This window comes from Corapipo altera, unplaced genomic scaffold, assembly GCF_003945725.1.
Source record: "Corapipo altera isolate COAL_440 unplaced genomic scaffold, ASM394572v1 47, whole genome shotgun sequence".
Taxonomy (NCBI): domain Eukaryota; kingdom Metazoa; phylum Chordata; class Aves; order Passeriformes; family Pipridae; genus Corapipo; species Corapipo altera.
Window position 1 is genome coordinate 8,761,020 of NW_020884897.1, and position 22,930 is coordinate 8,783,949.

General features: G+C 39.9%; 1 protein-coding gene across 5 annotated transcripts in view; it reads right to left on the minus strand.

Annotated features, from left to right (window-relative positions):
• Positions 1–22,930, minus strand: part of DPP6 (dipeptidyl peptidase like 6) — a 542,987-nt gene that overhangs the window by 71,058 nt on the left and 448,999 nt on the right. For all 5 annotated transcript variants that reach the window (XM_027648436.1, XM_027648437.1, XM_027648434.1 and 2 more), the window contains exon 8: positions 11,607–11,727. In XM_027648436.1, the coding sequence (XP_027504237.1) occupies positions 11,607–11,727 (121 nt within the window). The remainder of the gene's footprint in view (positions 1–11,606; positions 11,728–22,930) is intronic.

The window sequence follows — 22,930 nt, forward strand, 5'->3', positions numbered from 1 at the left end:
ACACAAAAAAGAAAAATTAGGAATATATATCTAACAACAACAACAGAAAACAGTAAAAGATTCCGCCTGTAAAAGAAATACAGATGCAGAAGAAAAGGTGATCCATGAGAGATCAGGCTGTTGTAAACCACAGTAAGGAATAAAATTGTAGTCTACATTTTAAATTATTGTGCTACAGAGAAAACTAAAAAAGAATAGAATCTATTTGTTACTACTTCAATTTGCAATCAGTATGTAGAGATAGTCTGGATCTAAAGTATGATGTAAACCTTTTTTCCTGCATTTTTCAGAAAGTGTTGATATTTCTCAGGCTGGAATATAACTATACCAGGTCTCAGTAGAAGGTATTTTTCTCTGTTACCCAGCCCAGGCACCACAGATTTAAACCTTAATTGGTTATAGGCAAGAATACAGCACTATGTAAGTTAAAGAAAACACTCAAAGGGAAAAAAGTCTTGAAGTAAAACTCAAAAAAGTTTAAGAACATGTACATTTGTTAGGGGTATCAACTTCTGCTTAACTCTATAACTTTGATCTGAATCTAACATATAAATCAGGGTATTGTACATGCTAAATGAGATTGTAATTGTGAATTTTACACCTACTTTTCTGGTACATCTCTGTGTGAATTATGGGAAATATTTTTCAGCTAATAGTTTGGAATTGAAGAACTCTGCCCAACAGACCACAGTGGTCACCCTTCCCTGTATAATCAGTATCAGATGAGATGAAGAATAAATTTTTTCTTGGTGTAGCTTACATCCATATACCCAATACAGCTGCAAGGCCATCTAGGGGACTTAGCTACATCCCAGAAAATTTTATGGATGAAAACACAGAGCACTTGATAATTTGCTTTAGTACTATATGATGCTTCCATTCTCAATAAAATCTGAAAAAAACCATTTAAAAGTGAAAAGACATCCCTTCAAAATCCATAACTAAGGAATTAACTAATAAGAAGTATTTAAAATTACTATAAATAAATTACAATATTTAGCTCTTAGCAGCATTTTGTGTTCCTGTGCTGTTTGATGTGACTCAAAACAACAGAATATTTTTTTTCAGTGCAGAGTGACACACGAAAACTTGGCAAATAGGGCACAACAAACTTTTAGTCATTAAAAATACAATACAATACAAACAAACAAAAACCTTCACAAAACAAACAAACAAACAAGAACAGGAAAAAAGGAAAGAAGAAAGATATTCTAATCATAATTTTCTTGTATGCAAACAGCAGCTTGTCAAGCTGGGAGCACAAGCTGGCTGCAAGTGTGATCATTCAGCACCGGGATGAAAGGCTGACACAGGTGAACACAGAAATGACTGTGATCCTTTTAGAAGAAAAGAAATGGGAAGAATGGTAGTAAATCCAGCTCTGCATGGCTTGGCTGTGCTGTGGAAACAATTCTCAAAGTAGAAGACTCGGTTTGCAATGGAAAGAGTAGAAAGCAGGCAAAGAAGCTGGGCAACACATAAGTGGTTGGTGCTGCTTTTGCTGGAGGCTGCAGACCTGAGCAGATATCGCAACACAGGTTTATTCCTCACTCTTATCTCTGGTGCAGTATCTGGCCCTGCTCTGGTAGGCAATGAAACCTGGCTCAATATCTATCACCTCCTCTGCAGCCTCTCAGAAATCCCATTGGATGTGGGAAAAGGCTGCAGGGAGGCAGAGCAGGGTGAAAGTCAGAGCAACACCTGCTGTTATTTGCCAGGGATTTGAAGGAAAACATCTCTTTCACATTACAGTGTTGCTTGGTCGCTGCAGTCCTCATCCTGGGGCGGACTGAAGGTTTCTGCCATCCTCCTGGATTCACTCCCTGCTGTGTCACGCTGGCTGCTGTGCACATGTGTGTGGGGTTTGCAGGCACCTGGCATCCCCAGCCCGGCACACAGCAGCCAGCACATCCCCGGCCACCTATATTTTACTACTTAACCATCCAAAAGCTTAAATATCATCTTTAAAATACACTATTTCCCCCCAGTTTTCTAATTACCATTAACTCCGTGGCATAGTTTCCCCTTAGACCTGTACCCACTGAAGACTGGAAAGCAGCTGGCGCAGGAGCTACACCATATGGTAGTTACTTATAGCAACAACTAATTGAGTGTTGAGGGTGATATAGTCCCTGGATGCTTCATATTCTAGAAAATGCTGGTATATCAACCTGATCACTTTAATGATCTGCTCTAGTTCTCCAGCTTTCCCGATCCAGAGCAAAATCCAGGTAGAATCACCTCCCTGTACTGGTTGCTATCAACACTGCAGTCACCACTGGACTTTGCCCCAGTTTGAAAAATACCATGTGCTGCAACACCCAGATCCCTCATGTTCCAAAGATCTGAGGTCCAGTGGAGAGCTGGTAGCTCAAAACACTGGCGGAAAAACAAGTCTTGTATTCCCAGTACCAGGATCTGAGCATGATGGTTACTATGCCTCATGCAAGGCCAAGCACATGCAGCACAGATAGGAATGTTGAAGGTCTTTTTTCACATACAAGGTTTTAACCCCTTGCCTGTTGTGTTGAAACAGTGAACTTGAGCTCTGTGGGGGCATCCCTGGTGCTCAGTCAGCCCTTGGCAGTGATTCACCCTTTGTATTTCCCATGTCATAACTCCTCTGTCCTCCTAATCACAAGCCCACTTTGACCTCTGACTCCCTACAGCTGGCATGAGGATTTTAAGTTGTAGTTTTTTAACTGCACTTCAACTTGGTTCTTTGTTTTTTCAACTTGGTTCCTTGGTTTTTGTTGTTTGAGTTTTTTGTTTGTTTGTTTGTTGTTTTTCTATTTTATTTTATTAATTTTTTAATTACAGGAGCTGAAGTACACAAATCATAAGCTGACTTGTGTCATCATTTTGGATATTCTTTTGATTTCCCTGCTATTATACAACAATGGACAGGCCAACTGTGAGACTCACATATCTCAGCAGAATTTTCATCCCTTTCATGTAACTTTCACTCATTCTAATTTGGACAGAGTACATTCATTTTTTTCTTTTTTTTTTTTTTTATTTCTTAAGGCAGATACTCTTTATTCAGGCCAGGAAGCAGTGAGACAAAGAGGATAGCTATTTAAACAGCCTGTAGCTTTTCCACTGGCCCCTGAATTTCCATAAGCAAGGCTGTACCAAGGAAGAACAGCGCATCGAGGAAAAAAACTACAGAAAATTACTTTTTAGGTCAAATTGATGGGATTATGCACTAACATAAAATTTCTATGGCTATCTTTCAATTTCATTGTTTCTTTCTGTCCTTTTAATCACTTCTTGATTGCAGCACTTTAAAAACATGAAGCTTGCTTGTTTTCTTTAAAACATGTTTTTCAAGTAAAAGTACTTGGACACTCCCAGAAAAAGAAAATGAGCAGTTTTCCTCAGGGGAATAATGAGGCACATATAAATGTATCATAATAGAGAGCTCCATTCCCTACACCCATCTTGTCCAAGCAGTTTATGTGTATTCACCCTGTTATATATAAAAACAGGTATTCTGTAAATTCTGAAGGGATATTCCAAGAGCTCTTACAATGACTTTGTAATATCAGAGCCAAGATGTCTAACTGCAAAGATATCAGAAAAAGCCATCAAAACTGTATATATAATCATAAAACTTTAGATCTAGAAGCCCAAAGAAATTGTCTAATCCCTCCCTTGCACTGAAATAAGATTGATGTTTATCTCAACAAGCCATGACAAAAATCTGTCTAATTCACTCTCAAAAATCCCCCAGGACAAAGGTGCCTACAGTATCCCTGGGAAACATGCCCTAACAGCTATATTTCCACCCAGTAATACTGTACATAGATTTGTACAAATTAATTCAATTCTTTTAATCTCTTACAACATTCTACAGCCTGGAAGACTTATGTATATCATAGGCCACGGGCTCAATTCTACCAACAAGGAAATGACACATTTTTGTTTTACCCACAGTGAATCTGATCACCTAAATACATTCTCTGTGTTTTATCCTATCAAGCCACAGATATAATTCTATGGAGGAAAAGCACAGCTCTCAAATTTGACTGAACTGGAAAATAACATTCCTCTCTTAATTTTCTGAGAATAATATCAGTTTAAGATATTTCATTTGAAACTCTGACAGTGGATATAAAACATGAATATTACAGCAAGACCCTATCATTCAGCATCCTAGTGTGGATCCGGAGCATCACTATTAGCTTTCATGGAGTTATTCCAGAATTCAACTTAGCATGGCATAGGTCAAAATCTGTTCTGCAATATTTAAAGTGCTAGTATACTAATTGGTTATTAAAAATACCAGCATAATCAGAAAATGAGGACACAGATCTCCAATAGACAATTTAACCCAAGGCCACTGTAATGAAATTGGTGCAGAGAAAACAGAACTCCTGCACAAGCAGAAAACCATAATAGCTGTGTTATACAACTTATAAAACACCATTTTTTGGGAAATATTTGACTCAAGTGATACAACACCTATTCTGTGATATCTATCAGGCCTTCAGGGCAAACAAACCCAACTTCACTCACTGAACACTTCTTAAGGGGCTGGCAGCTACTGGCTGACCAGTGACATCAGGACTGACAACTGGCTTCCTTCCACTGCCCCAAGGAGATCACTGACCACAGTAAACAATATTCTGTTTTCCTTCCAAAAGCCATCCTGAAAACTGAATGATGGTGATCCAAAAATTAGAGGATGACAGGTGTTGGTTTTGGCCAGCAGCCTCCTTCCAAACAACCTTCTGCAGAAAGGGAAGGTTAAAGACTGGGCTAGAGCTGGCAAGCTTTCTCATGGTGCAGTGCTCGATTTTGAAGCCAGTCCAGGTAACAGCATATTTTAAAGTTTTCAGGAGCTTGCTGATTTCTAGGCAGGCATTCACAATGGGCATTGCAAATGGTTCAATTTTCCCTGACCTTTGCCTACTGAGAAGGGCCAGAAGCCTGTTCTGGTGATGCAATCAGTAATGTGAGCTTCCCTGGGACAGGGGAACCTCCACAAAAGCAAGAAGGTGAGGGAGCTTCTACCAAACTTTTCATGACATTATCTGGTGAAATTTAAGACTCTCTTTTCCTCTGCTTTTACATGGAGAAGGCACAACAATGTTGCATCTATTTCATCTTCCTTGAAACAGAATTATATACGGTGGAAATATCCACTTCAAACATATGGCTGAGGTGAAGAGCTGCTCTTCAGTCTTTCTTTAACTGCAACTAAACTGGGCAGATTTTATGCCCATTTGGTATAAATCAGCACGCACACAAGGTGCACGAAAATATAGTCACCTTCAACAGGCAGCTAAATAATGGCTAACTGGAACTTGTATAGCCCCAGAAGCCACACAGGAGCTGCATATACTGAATGGGCAACAGTGAATGACGTCCAATATGCAAAAGAGAAAAAAACTTGCTATTTTAGTATGATGACAATGTCACTGAAGCACCACACTGTTTTTGCTACCTCGCCTGAACAGCCACACATATGAGAGAACAAATTCCATGCAGTTTCCCCAGAAACCCTGAAAAACATCAGCATGCACTTGAGGGCAAACTAAGAGCTGTTAGCTTTGAAGTGCATTTGTGGCCGTATCTGATGTCATTTCCCAGTTCCAAATGTTTCCCATATTCCCTTCACCCCATAGCAGCTGTGTAGAATTGCAAAATTATCCATGTCTATGAAATATTTTCTTTGTGACTCATAATGTGAAAGTTCTTAAAAGCAAATTAAAATCTATAATCTCTGTCCCATATCTTACCAAAAAGGAATCTTTCATAGTCCCATTAGGGCTAGTGCCTTTAGCTGTCTGGAGCACTGGCTTTTGCATGGAAATAGATTTATTTATCCAGAGTATCTTAAAAAATGCAGTGATGACTCAGTCTAATTCTTCATCTCAACCTCCCCCAACAGGTCTTGGAGCTACTAATTATTGGGAAAGGTTAACCCTGACTGTGAAATATTAGGATATGTCTCCTCTCTCTCTGGTGGCACTGAACAGGAACTTTAGGACATACTTGCTTTCAGACTAATTATGAATGTCCCTTTCCAAAATCAGGCATAATTTGATCATCAAAGTTCCTGTTTCCAGGCAGAAACAGCATTCTCATATTATACAATGAAAAATTGAGCACACCACCAAATTAGTTAAGGCATTGCTGCAGCAGAACTACTGAGCATTTTCCCAGCACTAAGACTTCTTCCAGAGTCCCAGAATTAATACTTCTAAACTTAAGACATATGTCTACTTAACTTGCATGAAATACTATAAGTATAAAAGGTACTGCTCAAAATAACTGATATTTGATTTGGCAGCTCCTACCAGGCGCTGCTCTTCTGAGACCAGTCATACATGCTCTAAATATACCCTCTGATATTTTTTGTGAGATGCTGATTAAATTATGGAAAAGATTTTTCTTTATTACTGTGTTCTCTTTCCTCTCTTTATAAAGTCTAGAAAAGGAACAGAAGCACTATTAGCATGAATCAGCAAGGAGCTTTGGACGTGTAGTTCCCATAAGCTCAGAGAGAGTTTCAGGGAAACTTACGTGAGGGGAAATTGGGACCCTTTACTACATCTTGCAGCAAAAAATTCTGCAGTTTCATTGTCTTGATGATGATGACATCCTGGCCTCTCCCACCAGGTGTCACTGCGAAGTCACGTTAGAGGATCTGTTGGTGATCATGCAAGACGCAGGCAAAACGAAGATTAATAAGGCACACGAATCATCTCTGAAAAAACAGTCTTTTTTCCCCTCCTCCTCTTGATTCCTAGCCAAAAATAAAGCACAGCAATGCCAATGTGCATTAAGCTCAACAAAGCAGATATCAGTTTTAAGTGATGGCTGCGTGTAGCTCATCTTGTGTAAGAGTTTTAAATGTGTGTCATGAGAGCTGGGGCTGAGGTTTCATTGCCAGATGTTGTTCCCTCTGACATGAGGATGAGGAAATGTCCAGATGAGACGTCACAGCCATGGTGTCAGGACTAAGTCTGGAATGGGGATGCTCTCTTTGAGATGATCTTTAGATTTAGAGACTTCCAGGACAAACCCTTCTGATCTTCTGGTGATGACATGAGGTGAGGGAGTAACTCACATGCAATTCTTACTTTTGCAACCAAAGTCCCTAAAACCCAAAAATGTGTCCCACAGACCCAACTGCAAAATAGTTTCTAAGTTTTTCTAGTTTCTACTCCTACAACTGTGGGCACATGCAGCAAAACACACGGAAACCCCCTATTCCACACTTTATGGGTGGAATAGGACAATCTATAGGTGAAAATCCTTCCTTCCCCTCCCACCAGTGGCAGCAGCACACACCACTGTGCCACATGCTGCTCCTCCATGATTTCCAAGCACACACTTAGCAGTAGAGCATAATTCCAGAAGTTATCTCCCTATATTTGTGAACACACATTTGCTCAAAGGAGATCACACTGGGACTTTAAAGTAGTGCATCCCATAGAAGGTCCCTGTCCTGCTAACAGGACACTGAATTAGTCTGCTGGGGTGTTCCTGGTCTGGAAGTAACCTGCCAGTATGGAGGGAAGTCCTCCTGCCCCATTCCCCAGGATTCAGCATCACACAATCCTAAGCTTAATGAGCTTCCAAACTGCAACATAGGGACATCTCAGCCTTCTCTTTGTCTCTTAACAGGACCACAGAGGTGACTTCTGTCAGACTACCTTGCTGCCACCCTTCCTCACAATATCTGAACAGCCTCTCTAAGTGCTTGGTGGCAAATGAAGACACTTTAATTACACCAGGACAGAATTCATTCCTGTGGAAGAGTGTCCCAATTAAGTGTTTAAATGAAACGAGTTTTACCTGCACTTTACTTTTTAAATGTACACTAGTTTTAAAAAAATACTATTTATATAAAGAACATATAAATACTCTTATCCTATTACTTTGGAAGTGCTATACCAGCACCTGTTTTAAAATTATCTTTAAGATTCATTTTTGCTGAAACGTATTCTCAAACCAACAATGATCATACAGCAAACTGAAATATAAACCACTCTTTGCTGCTGCTATGCATTTAAATGTGTAGCTGATTTCAGCTGCAGAACTTTAAACTCTCTTTTATAGGATATTACTCCATTTTAGTGTAAGCATCTATCAGGCACAGCTCTGAAAATGTTCAGTCAGACTGTGAAAACATTGTCAATGCTTATTTTAGTAATAAAACCCATGTTTAATCTATGCTTTCATGTTACAGTAATCTATGTATCAATCTATAACCTTCCAGCTAAATGCACTAAGTAGATTAAGCTCTGATTGATTTGAAATGTTTTTCACTATATTATCAAAAGTCTACAGATCAGCATAAATACCTCGAAGAAATTTTTTCCCCTTTGGCAGACTCACAAAAGCAGAGCTTAACTTGAATTGAAATGAACTTCTGCATTTTTCCAGGGCAGAAAGCCTGTCACTTCTACTCTAGATCTGCTCTGCTTCTGGACTTAGTAAAAAGCTGTGATTAGTAGTACAGTGCATCTATTCTGTTGTGACAAAAGCAATGACAAAAGCAAAAGTTATGAAGAAAAGTGTCCCCTCCAGGTCTACCTTTCATATGAAGTGTAGAATGAGTAGAAGGAGGAGAAGGAGTCACCCCAAAGGGTGCCACTGCTGGGATTGCCATTTGCAGAGTGCAGTGTTAAGACAGCTCACAGAAAAGGGAGGGGGGATTGTTGTCTATATGCTCCTGCTACATACAATAAAAGACATTCAAAATCAGATTCCACAAATAGAAAACACCAAATTTTGTTATTTTCTGTGCTGTATTCAGGGAAAGTAAGAAGCAGGCTGTGAGCTGTCACAGTAACCGAGCGGGTGCTGCGAGGAGGCTCGGCTGTCGCTGCCAGGGGTCACCAACTTCAGCAGCAAAAAGAGCACGTGAGGAAGAGGAGTGTGCTGAACTCTCTGTGATCCCGCTTCTCGCAACTCCTTAGCAGACTATCTGCTGTAGATGCCTGCACAGATGGAACGAGATTTCTACATATGCTCAGCATCCATCCCGGTGGCTCGCTGAGACGACAGCAGTGCAAACAAACATGGGCCTGAGCATCCCACCCAGCTCCATCAAGGAGGTGGGGAAGGCACATCTACAAACGGCAGCGTGAGAAGAGGAAAAAGAGCCTTGAGGTGGCAAATTCAAGTCTTTGCCCAGTTTTCAAGCATTTCGAGTCAGGTAGGTATGGATTTAAAATGTTGCTCCAGTTTATCCCGCTGAAGAGGTGGTGCCCGAAAAAAAAAGAAAATTTGGAAAAACAAAGGTACTGGTGACAGTGTGCTGGCAGAGCATCCCAGCTTCTGCCAGGGCAAAGCCTCAGCCTCACTGACAATGACACCTGAATTCCCATGGACTCCGATGGGGAGGTGTCCCTCATCTCTCAGTGGTCCTTATCCATTTACCACCATGCAATACCCAACTTCTTCTGGGATCCTGCTCCATCCATCCACGCGTGTAGACAGCTGGTATCTGAACATGGTGGATCCATCTGAACATGGTAGATCCATCTGAACATGGTAGATCCATCTAAACGTGGTAGACACTGTTGCCCCTCAGCTTTTTTCAAACATCTGCCACAAGTCCTCAGCCCCAATGTTGGTCCCAGCCTTATCTTCATGAAGTTTGCACAAGTGACATGGTGCAAGAGAAGGAGCTCAGCTCACACCGTTCAGCTCTGGATTTGATTTTGGATTCTGCACCTCACTACTTGGGAACGTTTATATGTTGGGTTTTCCTGTAGGACCTTCTACGCCTTGCATGTGAAATAAGAGAATTATTTAGTTCAATATAAACTGTATTTGGACACAAACTGACATTTCCAAAGGGATGGTATCTCTTAATTCCTTCAAAACATACTCCCAGTGAATAGCAGGCTCAGTGGTTCTAATCTGCTCGTGCCTCACAGAGAGGTTACAGAACCTGGCTTGGGATAACCAGACTCTGCTTGATCATACATTCATTTCTTACCCTGGTACATTAACATAAAGTTTACAAGTAAGTTCATTATAAAGGACAAACGTGAAAGTCAATGTCAGCCAAGAAATTGCCTGAGCAATCCCATAATTGAATAAAAATGTGTGTCAGCAAAACAAGTGCCATCATGGGCTTGCCGGAGTGCTTGGAGTTCACGGGCTTGACAAACTCCTCTCAGCGTGGTGCTGTGTGTGAGACTCTACAAGAAAACCTTATGTACTAAATGATGTTTATCAGCAAGATGTGGGTGGTAGTAGTAGGTACATTTGACCTACAGAGTGAAACAGGCCTGCCCACAACTGCTGCAGCAAATTAATACATAAAGAAAAAAGTGAAAGAAAATTAGCATTCTGTAACTTCTTAGCCACTCCTCTGGTGTCCTTCACAAGGAAAAAATTTACTTGCAAATATTCTGTGGTACAGTGTAAAGACACATTTAAATATCAAATGTAATAAACTGCTATCAGATTTTTCCACTGATGTGTTTGATGAATTTATACACTGATTTATGGAAACAGCTTCTTAGAGAGTGGCAAATAAAGTAATTTATTTTAATTCCATAATTTTTGAGTTAGATGTTCTCAGTTTAGCTGTGATACAGAGTAATTTAAGGAGTGATTCATATTCTTACACCAATTAATGGCAACTCGCGTCTTGCAACCTATTCTGTTCTATTAAGCCTCAAGAAAACTGGGAGCAGTCAACAGAACAGAGTTAATAGATGTGTCTGGAAACTTTCTCTTTGTAGAGGTAAAAAAACCTTGGAACTATGACGGAGCTGTAGGAGAAAGTGTGACTTTAGAGGGAAACTGTGTCACAGGAAAGAGACACTGCCAGGTCCAAAAACCAGGATTCTTGTGAGAAGGAACTGTTCTCAGCATTAGATAGCAACAGAGAGGGATGCACGTTGTCTGCCTGCTATATTTATATGTATATATTAAAATTTTAATTCTGACACAGTATTAGCTTAAAAGCCCAGAAGAACTGGGGATAGCATGGATCCTTTCCTAAGCCAGGGAGAAGGTGAGATCACTTTGCAAGCAGCTGCTCACAGACACCTAAATGGCCATTTGCCAGCTGAAAGGATCAAAGCAGTGCTTCAGAGATGACCCTCTACCCTGTCAGGCTCATTTTCAAGGGAAAGAAGCCAATTACTGGAAGAACCTGTTTGATTTTAGAAATTTTTTTTTTTAGGTAACAAGATCTGGGCAGCTTCCAGGGCCCACCTAGCACTGTGGAAAACAGATAATCAAGTACAATTGTTTCCTCGCTTCTTCCTTTAAAATAATACCCTTCCCCTCTCCATTTCTGTCCTTTTTGTGATTTGAAAACTGGCACATCTATAAGTGATTGCAGGGGCCATTAAATAATGAAGCAGTTCTGTTCATTAAACCTCAGTGATTTACTACCTTCGGACTAAGGGAAAGAAAACAGCCTGAAAACAGAATTCTTACATCATTTCACATTATTTCCAGTCGAGTACATCAGGCAACTGTTAGAATAGCAGATTTTCAGCTCCGTGCTCCACCAGTCCCCAGAAATGCAATACTGGATGTCTAATCCAGCCAATTCTGTAAATCTAGAGTGTAACTCAAACTCATGACTAACTACTGCCCTAAATGTTGTGTCCTACCTTCGTACAGCCAGTCGCTGAGCCCATTGAAAATAACACCTTCCTTTCCTGTGGAGACCACTCGGATGGCTTGTTTCCCCACATGAGCACAGTAATAGATGTTATTCTCAAAGATAAATATCTGATTTGAAGGGAAAAAAGAAAAAGAGAACAGCATTAAGCAGTGGCTCCATTATAAAATGTTGCATTTTGCTTTTACAATAATTGGCAGTACAAAATCACATTTCACATTTTTAGAGTGTCTTTTGTCCGAAAAAAAGGATTTTCACAACTTGCTTCCAATGCCATCAGCTAATAGAAAGATGTTATTTTACAACAAACTGAAGCCTTGGTGCTTTGATACAAGTTTTATGTTTCTCACTCCTGTCTTTGTTTCAGAAATTGAACAGTGCAGTTAGAGGGCATGACATGAAGAATTCCGACACTCAGGATTTTGAAAAAGTGGTCTAGGACACAGTAGCAGTTTGCAGAGCTGATGCTGATGCTACGTGCTGACTGAACTGGCCACTGAAAATGGCTTCTTGCTTTTTTCCATCTGCTCCTGCTTCCTTAAAACACAGTTGGCAATCTTTTAGATAAATCTGAATCTTGTTTTTAATGCAGATCCAATGAGACATTGATCATTGAGTCCAACTGCTAACCCAACATTGCCAAGCCCACCGCTAAAGTATTTCCCTCACTGCCACATCTACAGGTCCTTTAAATACCTCCAGGGATGGTGACTCCACCACTGCCACAGGCAGTCTGTTCTAATGCTTGAAAACCCTTTCAGTGAAGGAATGGTTCCTAATATTCAATATAAACCACCCCAGTACAACCTGAGGCCATGTCCCCTTGTCTTATCACATGTTACTTGGGAGAAGAGACTGACCCCCACCCGGCTGCAGCCTCCTTTCAGGCAGTTGAGGAAAAGTTTCTCTTTAGCTTCCTTTTCTCCAGGGTAAACAACACCAGCTCCCTCTGCTGTTCCTCATAAGATTAGAGCTCCAGACCCTTCACCAGCTCTGTTGCCCTTCTCTGGACATGCTCCAGCACCTCAATGTCTTTCTTGTAGTGAGGGACCCAAAACTGAACACAAAATTTGAGGTGCAGCCTCACCAGTGCTGAGTACAGAGGTACAATCATTTCCCCTTGTCCTGCTGACCACACTATTTTTTGATCCAGGCCAGGATGCCATTGGCCTTCTTGGCCACCTGGGCACACCCTGGCTGATGTTCAGCCAATGTCAACCAGCTCCCCCAGGTCCTTTCCCACCAGGCACCTTTCCAACCACTCTTCCCCCAGCCTGTAGTGCTTCAGGGGGTTGCTATGACCCAAGTGCAAGACCCAGTATTTCACCTTGGTGACCCTCATACAACTGGCTCTTCTTTTAGATGGGCATCACATTTGCTGACCTCCAGTTAATTGGGACCTTCGCAGTTAGCCATGACTAATGGTAAATGACAGAAAGTTGGCTCAGTGATCACTTCTGCCAGCTGCCTCAGTACCCTTGCGTGGATCCCCATAGACCTGAGTGTGTCTAAGAGGTGTAGCAGGTCACCAACCATTTCCCCTTGGATTATGGGGGCTTCATTCTGCTCCCCATCCCTGTCTTTAAAATATTTTTAAACTCTACTCAGACTGCAAAGATGTACTGAACAGGGTATCAGAAAGCTACTTAGACTGAAAGACAAACTGTTACCATAATTTAGTAGACATTTACAGATGGGTTTTTATACACTTGAAGATATTGGAATAAATGTTATATATCTCTACCATGACACTAGAATGCAATTTCCCATGTTATGAAAAGACAGAACTGTGAAAAATACTTGCTTTCAGTTTCTGTTTCACATCCTCTTACAGTTTATGTTTCACCTAAAGATGAGTTGGAAAGATTCCAGAAGAAAGTATACATCCTAATTTAATTTTGGCAGCAGTTATAGTGAGTTTGCCTAAGGGTAAAACTTATGACTGAAACTGTAGCTTGCTCTTCTTCCTTTTAAACTAAGAAGAGCTGCACTCAATTCATAGGTTTTGAAAGTAAAAAATACTTTATGGAAGTACTACTTTCTCCTTGAATTTTAGTAAACAGAAGAGCCAGATAAGGGATTCCAAGTAAAGAATTTTATGTGTTAGCTAGTCAGCATATGGGAGGGTTGTTGAAGCTTAAATATGCATAACAATCAGGAAGACTAAGCAGAATAAGATACTTTGGACCCAAATAAATCCAAATCTCTGTGTCTGAGTCCTAAATGTGCTGAGGCTGCTTGGGTGGGAGCTGTTCTGACAGGCACACAAGCAAGTGAAGTTAAGTCAAGTGGTGCAACCCTTCCCTTGCCCAGATTCTTCCAGGAAAAGAAGGTTTAATGATATTTTGTACTGTATTAAATTTTATATGAGTTTATAGGAAAAATAAAGAAGGTGGATTGACAACCTGTGCCTGCCCTTCCCCTTGTAAAGCATTGGAATGTTTTCTGTCTTCACTGTTTTGTCTTTCAAAGCTTCATTGCACTAATCAGGCTGTATGAGGTATCTGGTAGCTGCAATGGAAAAATAAAATAGTGCTCTGACTTCAGACTGTCTCCCATATAATTCAGAGCCAAACTGCAGCACCTCATAGAGAATTTAAAATTATCCTCCTAACTACAGTGCCTTGTACCCTAAAAATGTCAACCATAATCAAGATAAAAGATAACTGAAGCAGCACAAGGAAGATTTCTGTGTAATGTATCTTATGAATTAAGAAAAAGCTTTTGAAATTCCTGTTATTCATCAAGAAAGAAATGTCTTTGGATTACTTCACATTCTGGGTTTGAAAGATATTTGGTGATATTATGAAATACCTATATAGTATTTTTTACCGTTTTGGTTTTACGATATCAAAGCAGTGCTTTCTATTAAATGATCAATTCTGTCAGATAATTAGAGATAAGAAAATTTAGTAAAGAAAAATAATAAAAAATATGTACAGACACCACTTTCACATTCTTTTATGCTTGCTTTACCTAGCATTTCTAGTCAAATGTAAAATGATGAAATAAGGGGTAAAGATCAGTTTTATGATTTTCTGTACAGGAGACAAAGACCAGAGCCAAAATTTCTGGGGTCTTCTCTTTCAGTGTGCATATCTGAGCAAAATTTTGCCCCAGATGTTCTTGCAATATATATGCCTTAAAATCCAACACTGAGCACAACTAATGGCATGGAAAGTCAACCTGTGCTAAGTCAGGAAGATCCCCATGTCTGATTTCATCATGACACTTTCAATACAGAGGAAAGAGAGGATATTCTGAAAGAAGTAAGAGGAATGGAAACATCCATACATAGACTGAAGAAACAGAAATTGCTGACTCTACAGAATAAACCATGACTTAAGTTGTACAAGATAATGGACAGGACATTAAAAAAAGGAAAATTTTCACCATTTTATTTCTCCAATCAATAGAAAAATGAAAGAAACCTAGAATACTTTTCCAATATGAAATTGGAATTAACACGTAGAGCTCCTTGCCACTGGATCTAACAAAAGGCAAGAAATTCCTTCTCTTCCTGCTGGATGTCAGAACAGATGCTCAAAAGATTAAACACTTAACAAAAATAACTAGAACATCTGAGAGGATTAAGATAAAGTTTTGGGTTTTTTAAATGCATTCACTTAATCCCAGGGTAATAAAAATCAATGGGGATTTTGCTGTTGGCTTTATGTGGCTCAGAATGTCACCCGAAACTTTCAGATACAACTACTTTAGCCTCAGGTATCAACACACCACTAATTCCTGTGGTCTGGGAAGAAATCTCTGTTTGCAATTTGTGTTAGAACTGATGACTTCAAACCACCTGACATCCTTGTGTGACACAACTATTGGAGAAAAAAATACTAGACTGATTGGAGCACAAGCCTGAGATGGGAAGAGAAGCATCCAGTAAAAGAAATTTATACAGTGAGGAAAATATTTGAACTGACAACAAATTAAACTTTATTCACTTCAAACACACAAGAGCCTTAACGACACTGATTGATTTAAGGAGGATTTCTTTAAAATGTTTTTGCAACTGCTTAAGGGCTTCTAAAGTAGTGCTCTCTACCAAACTGACCCAGACTGGTATTAAGTAATTATGCTGCAGTAATTAAACTACTGGTACTTTTAAATGGATTAATTTATGGACCTTTTCAGGAATGCAATGACAATAATCTCTTTAAGAACACTTCAAAAGTCACAGTGACCAATTATTTTGGACAAGTGAATACTACATCTCCTTTTACAGTAGTTCAACCCACCTTCCTTCCAGCCAAAGAGGTGTGTGAAATTCCTATTTCTTCAGAGACCAAAGAAAAATAAATTCATGTGCACTAATCTACATTTTTACTGCTCCTATTTATTTTCCAGCTGTAAGGTGGCAGTCTAAGTTTATGTTCTCTTTACCCCCCCCCCCCCCCCCATTTCTAACATGTATAACTTGTCAACTGAATGAGCTGCATCACTCAAATTTAGCATCTCCAAGCATAAAGTTAATGCCTAGGTGCTTATTACTTTAAATTATTAGCACATTGAGAAGTGTGAATGTTTCCTACACATTAAAAGACAGCTTTCCATACTGCAAGGTGAGCCCACAGGATTTATCTACGAGAATAGATAACATGGAAAGGTTGGCCATTTAACACAGAGAGTTTGATCAACAAGAACTGGCCTTCATGTATAGATAGGCACAAAGTCTTGGCTTGACACTGTTTTAAATCCAGAATCTGTTCAAGCTTCCTCTGAGGCTTAAAAAGATCAGACACAAAATGGAAGACACAGTGAGTGGGGAAATAGAACTACAAATGAACATGCTATCTCCTCATCCCACATAATGTACTTCACTGTTTTCTGTTTTTAATGTTAAAGCCTTCTTTTACTTTTCTCTCTTTCTGCTCTTTTGTTGGAGAACCAGTTTACCTGTGACTGTATTCTGAAGAATTAAAAAAAAAAAATTACACGGTAATTTCAAAATTTTGTGCATCTCTCATAGATGCTTATATTTATTTTGCAGAATCAGTACAAAAAAATCTGCGTAAAGTGACCGACCTGCCTTTGGTGAAAGCTGAGCTCATCAGAGATGCTTGTAATGCCCCTGTGACAATATATTTATCAAAGGGTAAAAATGCTGGGTTTAGATATGAGAGGAGTGAGAAAATGTGAGAAAAACAACCCTGTAGGCACCACAGTCAGTGGAGAAGGTTCTCTGCAGGAGCCCCATGGTGGAGCAGCCTGTTCCTGAAGGACTGCAACCCATGGGAAGGACCCAGGTTGGAGAAGTTTGTGGAGGACTGTCTGCCATGGGAAGGACCCCACGCAGGAGCAGGGGAAGAGCGTGAGGAGGGAGGAACAGCAGAGAGGAAGCGATTTGAACTGACTGCTACTCCCATTCCCCCTCCTCCTGCACCACTCAGGGGGAGAAGGTAGAAAATTCAGCAGCAAAGTCGAGCCCAGGAGAAGGAAAGAGTGGTGGGGAGGGGAGGTGTGTTTATTTCTGTTTCATTTCTCACTGTCCCTCCCTGTTACAACTAATTGGCAAATTATTAAATTAATTTCCCCAAGTCGAGTCTGTTTTGCCCATGATGGTGACTGGAGAGTGATCTCCCTGTCCTTATCTTGACCCATGAGCTTTTCATATTATTTTCTTCCCCAGGCTCATTGAGGAGGGAGAGTGATAGAGCAGCTTTGTGGGCATCTGGTCGCCAGTCAAGGTCAACCCACTACAACAATGTCACAGTTTAATCAAGGACATTTTTTTTAACTTTTCAACATAGGACAACTTCCTTAAAATATCTTAATTCCTAATAATTTTCTTTTGGGTGTTAATGATAGGAACATCTTGTGCTGAACTGCATCTTAACTATCTACATATTTATATGGTGCTATCCATCACATTGATCTGAAAGACTCAGGAAAATACAGATTTACTTTTCCAATATGTCTAGGAAGCAGAAAAGTATTATGCCTTTATTTATATGCTAAATAGCTGGTTGAGGCCTGTAACAGAGTCATGGCATGTAAATGGGGTTTGGAAGTGTCAGACCATGAACACAAGTAGTTTTGATTACAATCAAGCTCTTCCTGGAAATGCACATGGAGAAAGACCTCTCCCTTCTCCTCTCCATTTCTAACGCCCTCTAGATCCATCTAGATATCTTGGAGACATCCCTTCTCATGACAGTTTTGCTTTTCCACTGCCATATGAAACCTGAAAGTTGAGGACTGTGAAAACAAAAAGGTGCAGAGAGAAAGGCTCCCTGCTGTTTGTCCAAGTTAGTCTGTACTACACAGAATTAGCATGCCCATCCTCAGCCATGTAGCACCTTGAAGCAGATACAGTAATTGTGTTTTCATTTTGTAATATCAAGGAAATCTGATGAGCGTTGTTCCAGAAAGGTCTTGGCATTTTTCTGTTATTGCTCTTACATCAACGTTAGCAGAAAAATGTGTGATCAATTCAAAATCGGTTCTAAAGCTTGTTGCTGATTGACTATGCATTATTTAATGAATATTCTGCCAATTTCTTCTTTTGAACCTCATAAAATGCAAACTTTGATGTTCAAATAGCTGCCATTAATGCATTCTGTCATTAGTGTTGTTCTCAATGCATATGACATGATTACGCCAACTCTTATCAGTTCTTCAAAAAAGGGTAATAAAACCATAAACTGCTCCTCACCAGTGAGCTTACATAATAAGATCGAGTATTTTAATTAGGCTTTTCTTCTTGCCATTTAAATATAGCTTGATAACAGGTGGCAAAAAAGATGTAAGACAAAAAACTTCAAAATATTTTCATTCTCTCCATCAATCAGTTCATGTTCGCAATTTAAGAAAGAGGCAGATAGCAATTATGATGGAGGAGTCAGATAAAGAATTTTTAAATCAAATCTTTTTCTCTACAAAATGAAAATGTTATTATTAAGACCGGTGATGAAACAATGAAACTCTTCCACACAATCAGCACATCGCAGAGAATCACATCTTGATAAATAATTGACAGAAAAGGCTACAGTTTCAGCTTTTCATACCAGGGTTTATATTTACTTTAATTCAAAGTAAGAAGTAACTTCTTAAGACAGCAAGGCTTTAGAGGACATAGTAGTTTCTGAAGGTATGCCACAAACAGATAAAACTTAGTTTAATTCAACTTTAACCTGCCCAGAGGTGGGCAAAGGTGATGTTTAGACCAAAATGAGGACTACATCAGTTTAGAATGATTCTGCAGGAAAGCTTTTAGGACAGAAAGCTGAAATAACCCCAGGGGACCACTAAAGCCAGGGAATACAGTAGTATGGACTGGTGCATATATGTATTGTGCTGATCCATAAACACATCAAAAACAGCCATGGCTTCTCATTGGAGACTGAAGTCTTGGACACATCAGTGGTGTAACAGTTTAAGTGCATGGAAATCAATTCAGTAAAAGGAAATGCAACTGTTTCTGCAAAGGAAGCCATCAGATTTACTATAAAAGACAAACAAAAAATCTGCTGCCTTCAGTGGCCTTGATTAAACCTCTAGGAAAGGAAATGCAGTAGAATCACCACTTTTAAATTGTCCAAATCTCCTGATTTTAGCCATATATGCTTCGAAATTACCGATATCCCTTGTGAAATAAACATTAAGAGCTTCATTTTGCTTTCATCACATGTGATCAACAAAGATACTAAGTCAGAGAAAACAAAAAAGTATTTCTACATGTCTTTGAATAAAGAAACATTTTCCATATCTATGAATGGTGTCTAGAGCTCCATGAACAGCATCTTAAGAACTGTCAGGGGAGGATGTGGGTCTCAAGATCTGGAGGAGAATTCTCTCTAGGGCTGGGAGAGATGGTCACCTTGCCTGCAGGAGGTGGGTAGGGGTGAAGGTAGTGAAGAAGCAGTGGGAGACTGTCAGAGGACTCTGCAACACCAGAGATGTCAAAACGGGTGTTAAAGGACCTTCTCTGAAACCCTGTGTGAAAGGAGGGGCAGGCAGAGTCTGAGATGACTGTGCTGGTAAATGGAGACTCCTGAGAAGGGGAAGGTTGGAAAGTGGTGACTTCAGGCTCTGTGAGGAAGGGTCCTGATCTGCTGACAGAGCTGGAGCTACAGACCAAGTTCAGTGCCTCAGTTCTGGAAGTAGCAGACCATGCTAACAAGAAAAGGTAGATGTGGATAAGAGACACTCTGGTGAACAGGGTTGAAGGAGGCTCACCTCAAACAATGTACAAAAAGAAGGAGAAGATGAGCACACAAGTCCATGAGGAAAGCTTTCATATTTTTCCAAGGAAACTGTCACAGTTGGGTACCTCTATGTGCCTGAATTCTAATGCTTGCAGTATGGGGAATAAACAGGAGAAATTACAGAATAACAAAATATTCTGAATTGGAAGAGACCCAGTTTCTGAAGGTATGGACAGGGATCACCAAGTCCAACTCATAAGTGAATGGCCTCTATGGGGATCAAACTTACAACCCTGGCACAATTAGCACTGTGCTCCTAACAACTGAGCTAATCTCATTAAGGCTTGTGTGCAGTTGTAGAGCTACAGTCCCAATAGGATCACAGAGACATGGTGGGACAGCTCACACTGCAGGGTTGTGATGGATGGATAAAGGCTCTTTGGGAAGGACTGGCCAAGACACCAAGGAGGAGGAGCTTCCCTTTATGCAACAGAGCATCAAAGGTGCCTGGAGCTCTGCCTGGTGATGCATGAAGGGCCAAATGAGAGTTTACAGGTCAGGATTAGCAAGCAGACTGGTGTGGGTGATGTTGTGGTGAGCATCTGCTGCCAACTGACTGGTCAAGATCTTCAGCTACTTCTTCATGTAACTGAAAGAACTCTCACATTCTAGTGCCCTGGTCCTCATGGGGGACCTTAACCATTATCTGCTGAAGGGTCAACAACATGGGCACAATAACCCAGGAGGTCTGTGGGGGGCATTGATGACATTGTCCTGACACAACTGATCAAAGAGTTGATAAAGGGAGATGCTCTGCTGGTCCTCACGCTTTCAAACAAGGATAAACTGCAGAGGAAGGTGAAAGCTGGGAGCAGCTGAGGCTGCACAAACCATGAGGTGGTGAAGTTCAGGATCACAAGAGGAAATATCACAGCAAAAAAAGCATTAAGTTCCGGAATTCAGGAGAGCAGACTTTGGCCTGTTCAGAAACTTTCTTGGAAGAATCCCACTTGGATTCTCTCTTCAAAAATCAGAGTTTGTAAGATCTTGTAGGTTTAAAGGTCTTTAGAGAGAATCCAAAACTGGCAAAACTAGTACTTGAGATAAAGTCCCATATAACGGACTAGAGGAGTAATGACATTTCTGTGATATGGAGACACATTTCCAAAATTTTTTCTTTTAAATTGGGTACAGAAAAGATTTTTTTTCCTCTTGATTTTCCCATCTTAAGTCCTTCAGTGCATTAATATTCTTCTCAGGTTTCTACAAACATCCTTACAATGTGCTCTGTGCATTTCCATTTGTATTCTGTGAGCAGGTGAGTCCACAACACACACGGATTCTAATCACACCTAGAATCTGCCAATGTACAGCCAAATAAACAATTATTGTGATTCAGGAGATTTAAAATTACATGTTTCAAGAAAAACATGCTGTCCTATTTTCTGTTCTTCAGGGAAGAAAAGAGGGTTTGTTTCACCTCAACAAAGAGAACCATGTCTGCTTGGATTTCATTGCCCTGTATTCTAATGGGGTTATTTTAATTTATAACTGTTTTGTTACATAAAAAGAATGAAATACTAAATGTACCATTTAGTATAAAACTATGATTCTGCTTTTAAGTTCAGCTTAATGGATTATCTTGTATTCTGTAATCTAATATCACTGATGGTTATGTAGGACATCACGATAAATTAGATTATTTAATGTGAGATGATACAGTGTTTCATTTAAAATATTTTATTGTGTTATAGAATGAATACCTGACTCAGGAAAGCACAGATATTACTTGTGTCAGCATAAAGAAACTGGCAACTGGGATTCAGGATTCTTCCAGGTGCACATCCGATCTTGGACAGTGAGTCAGTCAGTGTAATATTCCTCTTTAATTAAAAGCTTAGTTGTAGAAAAAATCAACACCTATTCCAGTAGGTGAAGAGCAGAGCTAACAGAATTGTTCCTGAAGCTTTCTCATGCCTCTGACAAGTGGCAGTTTCTGGGGAAGAAGAGACCAACACCGCAAACAAAGGTGAAACACTGGAGGTCCCTTGGGTGGCACTGCTCTGCCCTGCTTGTGGCATCCTAACGTCTGTCACTTTGTCATGCTCTCAGCAACGATTGCTGCTATCTAAAGTAAAGGGTACCTACTTTCACAGCACAAAACAGTACCTCTCATAACACAATGCTTTTCATAAGCATTTATTTCAATGGACATCATCTACCAACCACAGTTTTGTAAGATGCCAGGAGCCCTTAGACAGGTAGATACTTTGAGCAGTTAGACCTCTGAAATGAAAACTACCCTTCACAAAAAAGAATTGTTCAATATCCATAAAGCACAATTGAAATTTAGGGAATTTCTGTAATAGGAGGGAATTATTTTCAGTGGAACTGACCCAACGCTGGAAAGTTGTACTGCCAGGAATATTTTATTTTTATGCAGCTTCAGTTGCACATAAGGTCATGTGGTAAAATATAAGGGAAGAGAACTCAGTGCTTTCCCTGTAGTAAAACAAGATGGGGAATTGCTCTAAGCAAGTACATCCATTGATATATACACTTGTAGATACACACTCAGTTTCCTTAATGGAGAGTGTGATTGTCTGCAACATTTAATGCATTAATTCTGTAAATCTGCTGTAAGGTAGGAATATATTGCTGTAACTTAACCAGAAAACAAAGTGACATAGATAAAGTCACAGAGGAAGCCTGTGGCAGTGTCTCACACCCAGGGTGATGCCTGTATCATCCTATGTCTCATATTTGGGTGTAAGGGCATTTACTTTCTGATTTATTTGTAAAACTTCTATGGCAAATAATCTGTTTCATTTTTACCTCTGAAATCTTTCACGCCCACAAAAAGAGCAACATCTTATTTAAAATAAAATAAGTTATATCTTTTTTTCAGTAAGATTTATTGTAGCATCTTCAATTATCTTAAACATCTTGCTCTTTTGCCACTGGTGAAGGTGCAGTAGCAAGGATGCTGAGAGGGGAAGAGACAGGACCATTCTCTGCAGAGCTCATAACACTGACTGGGCTGAAGCCTCCCTTTGAGGAATGAGGACCCAACACAACAAACCCTCTGATGCCAAAGGAATGACAAGGATGTGCAAAATTAAAAACAGGACACTACTGCCACTGTACCAAAGAA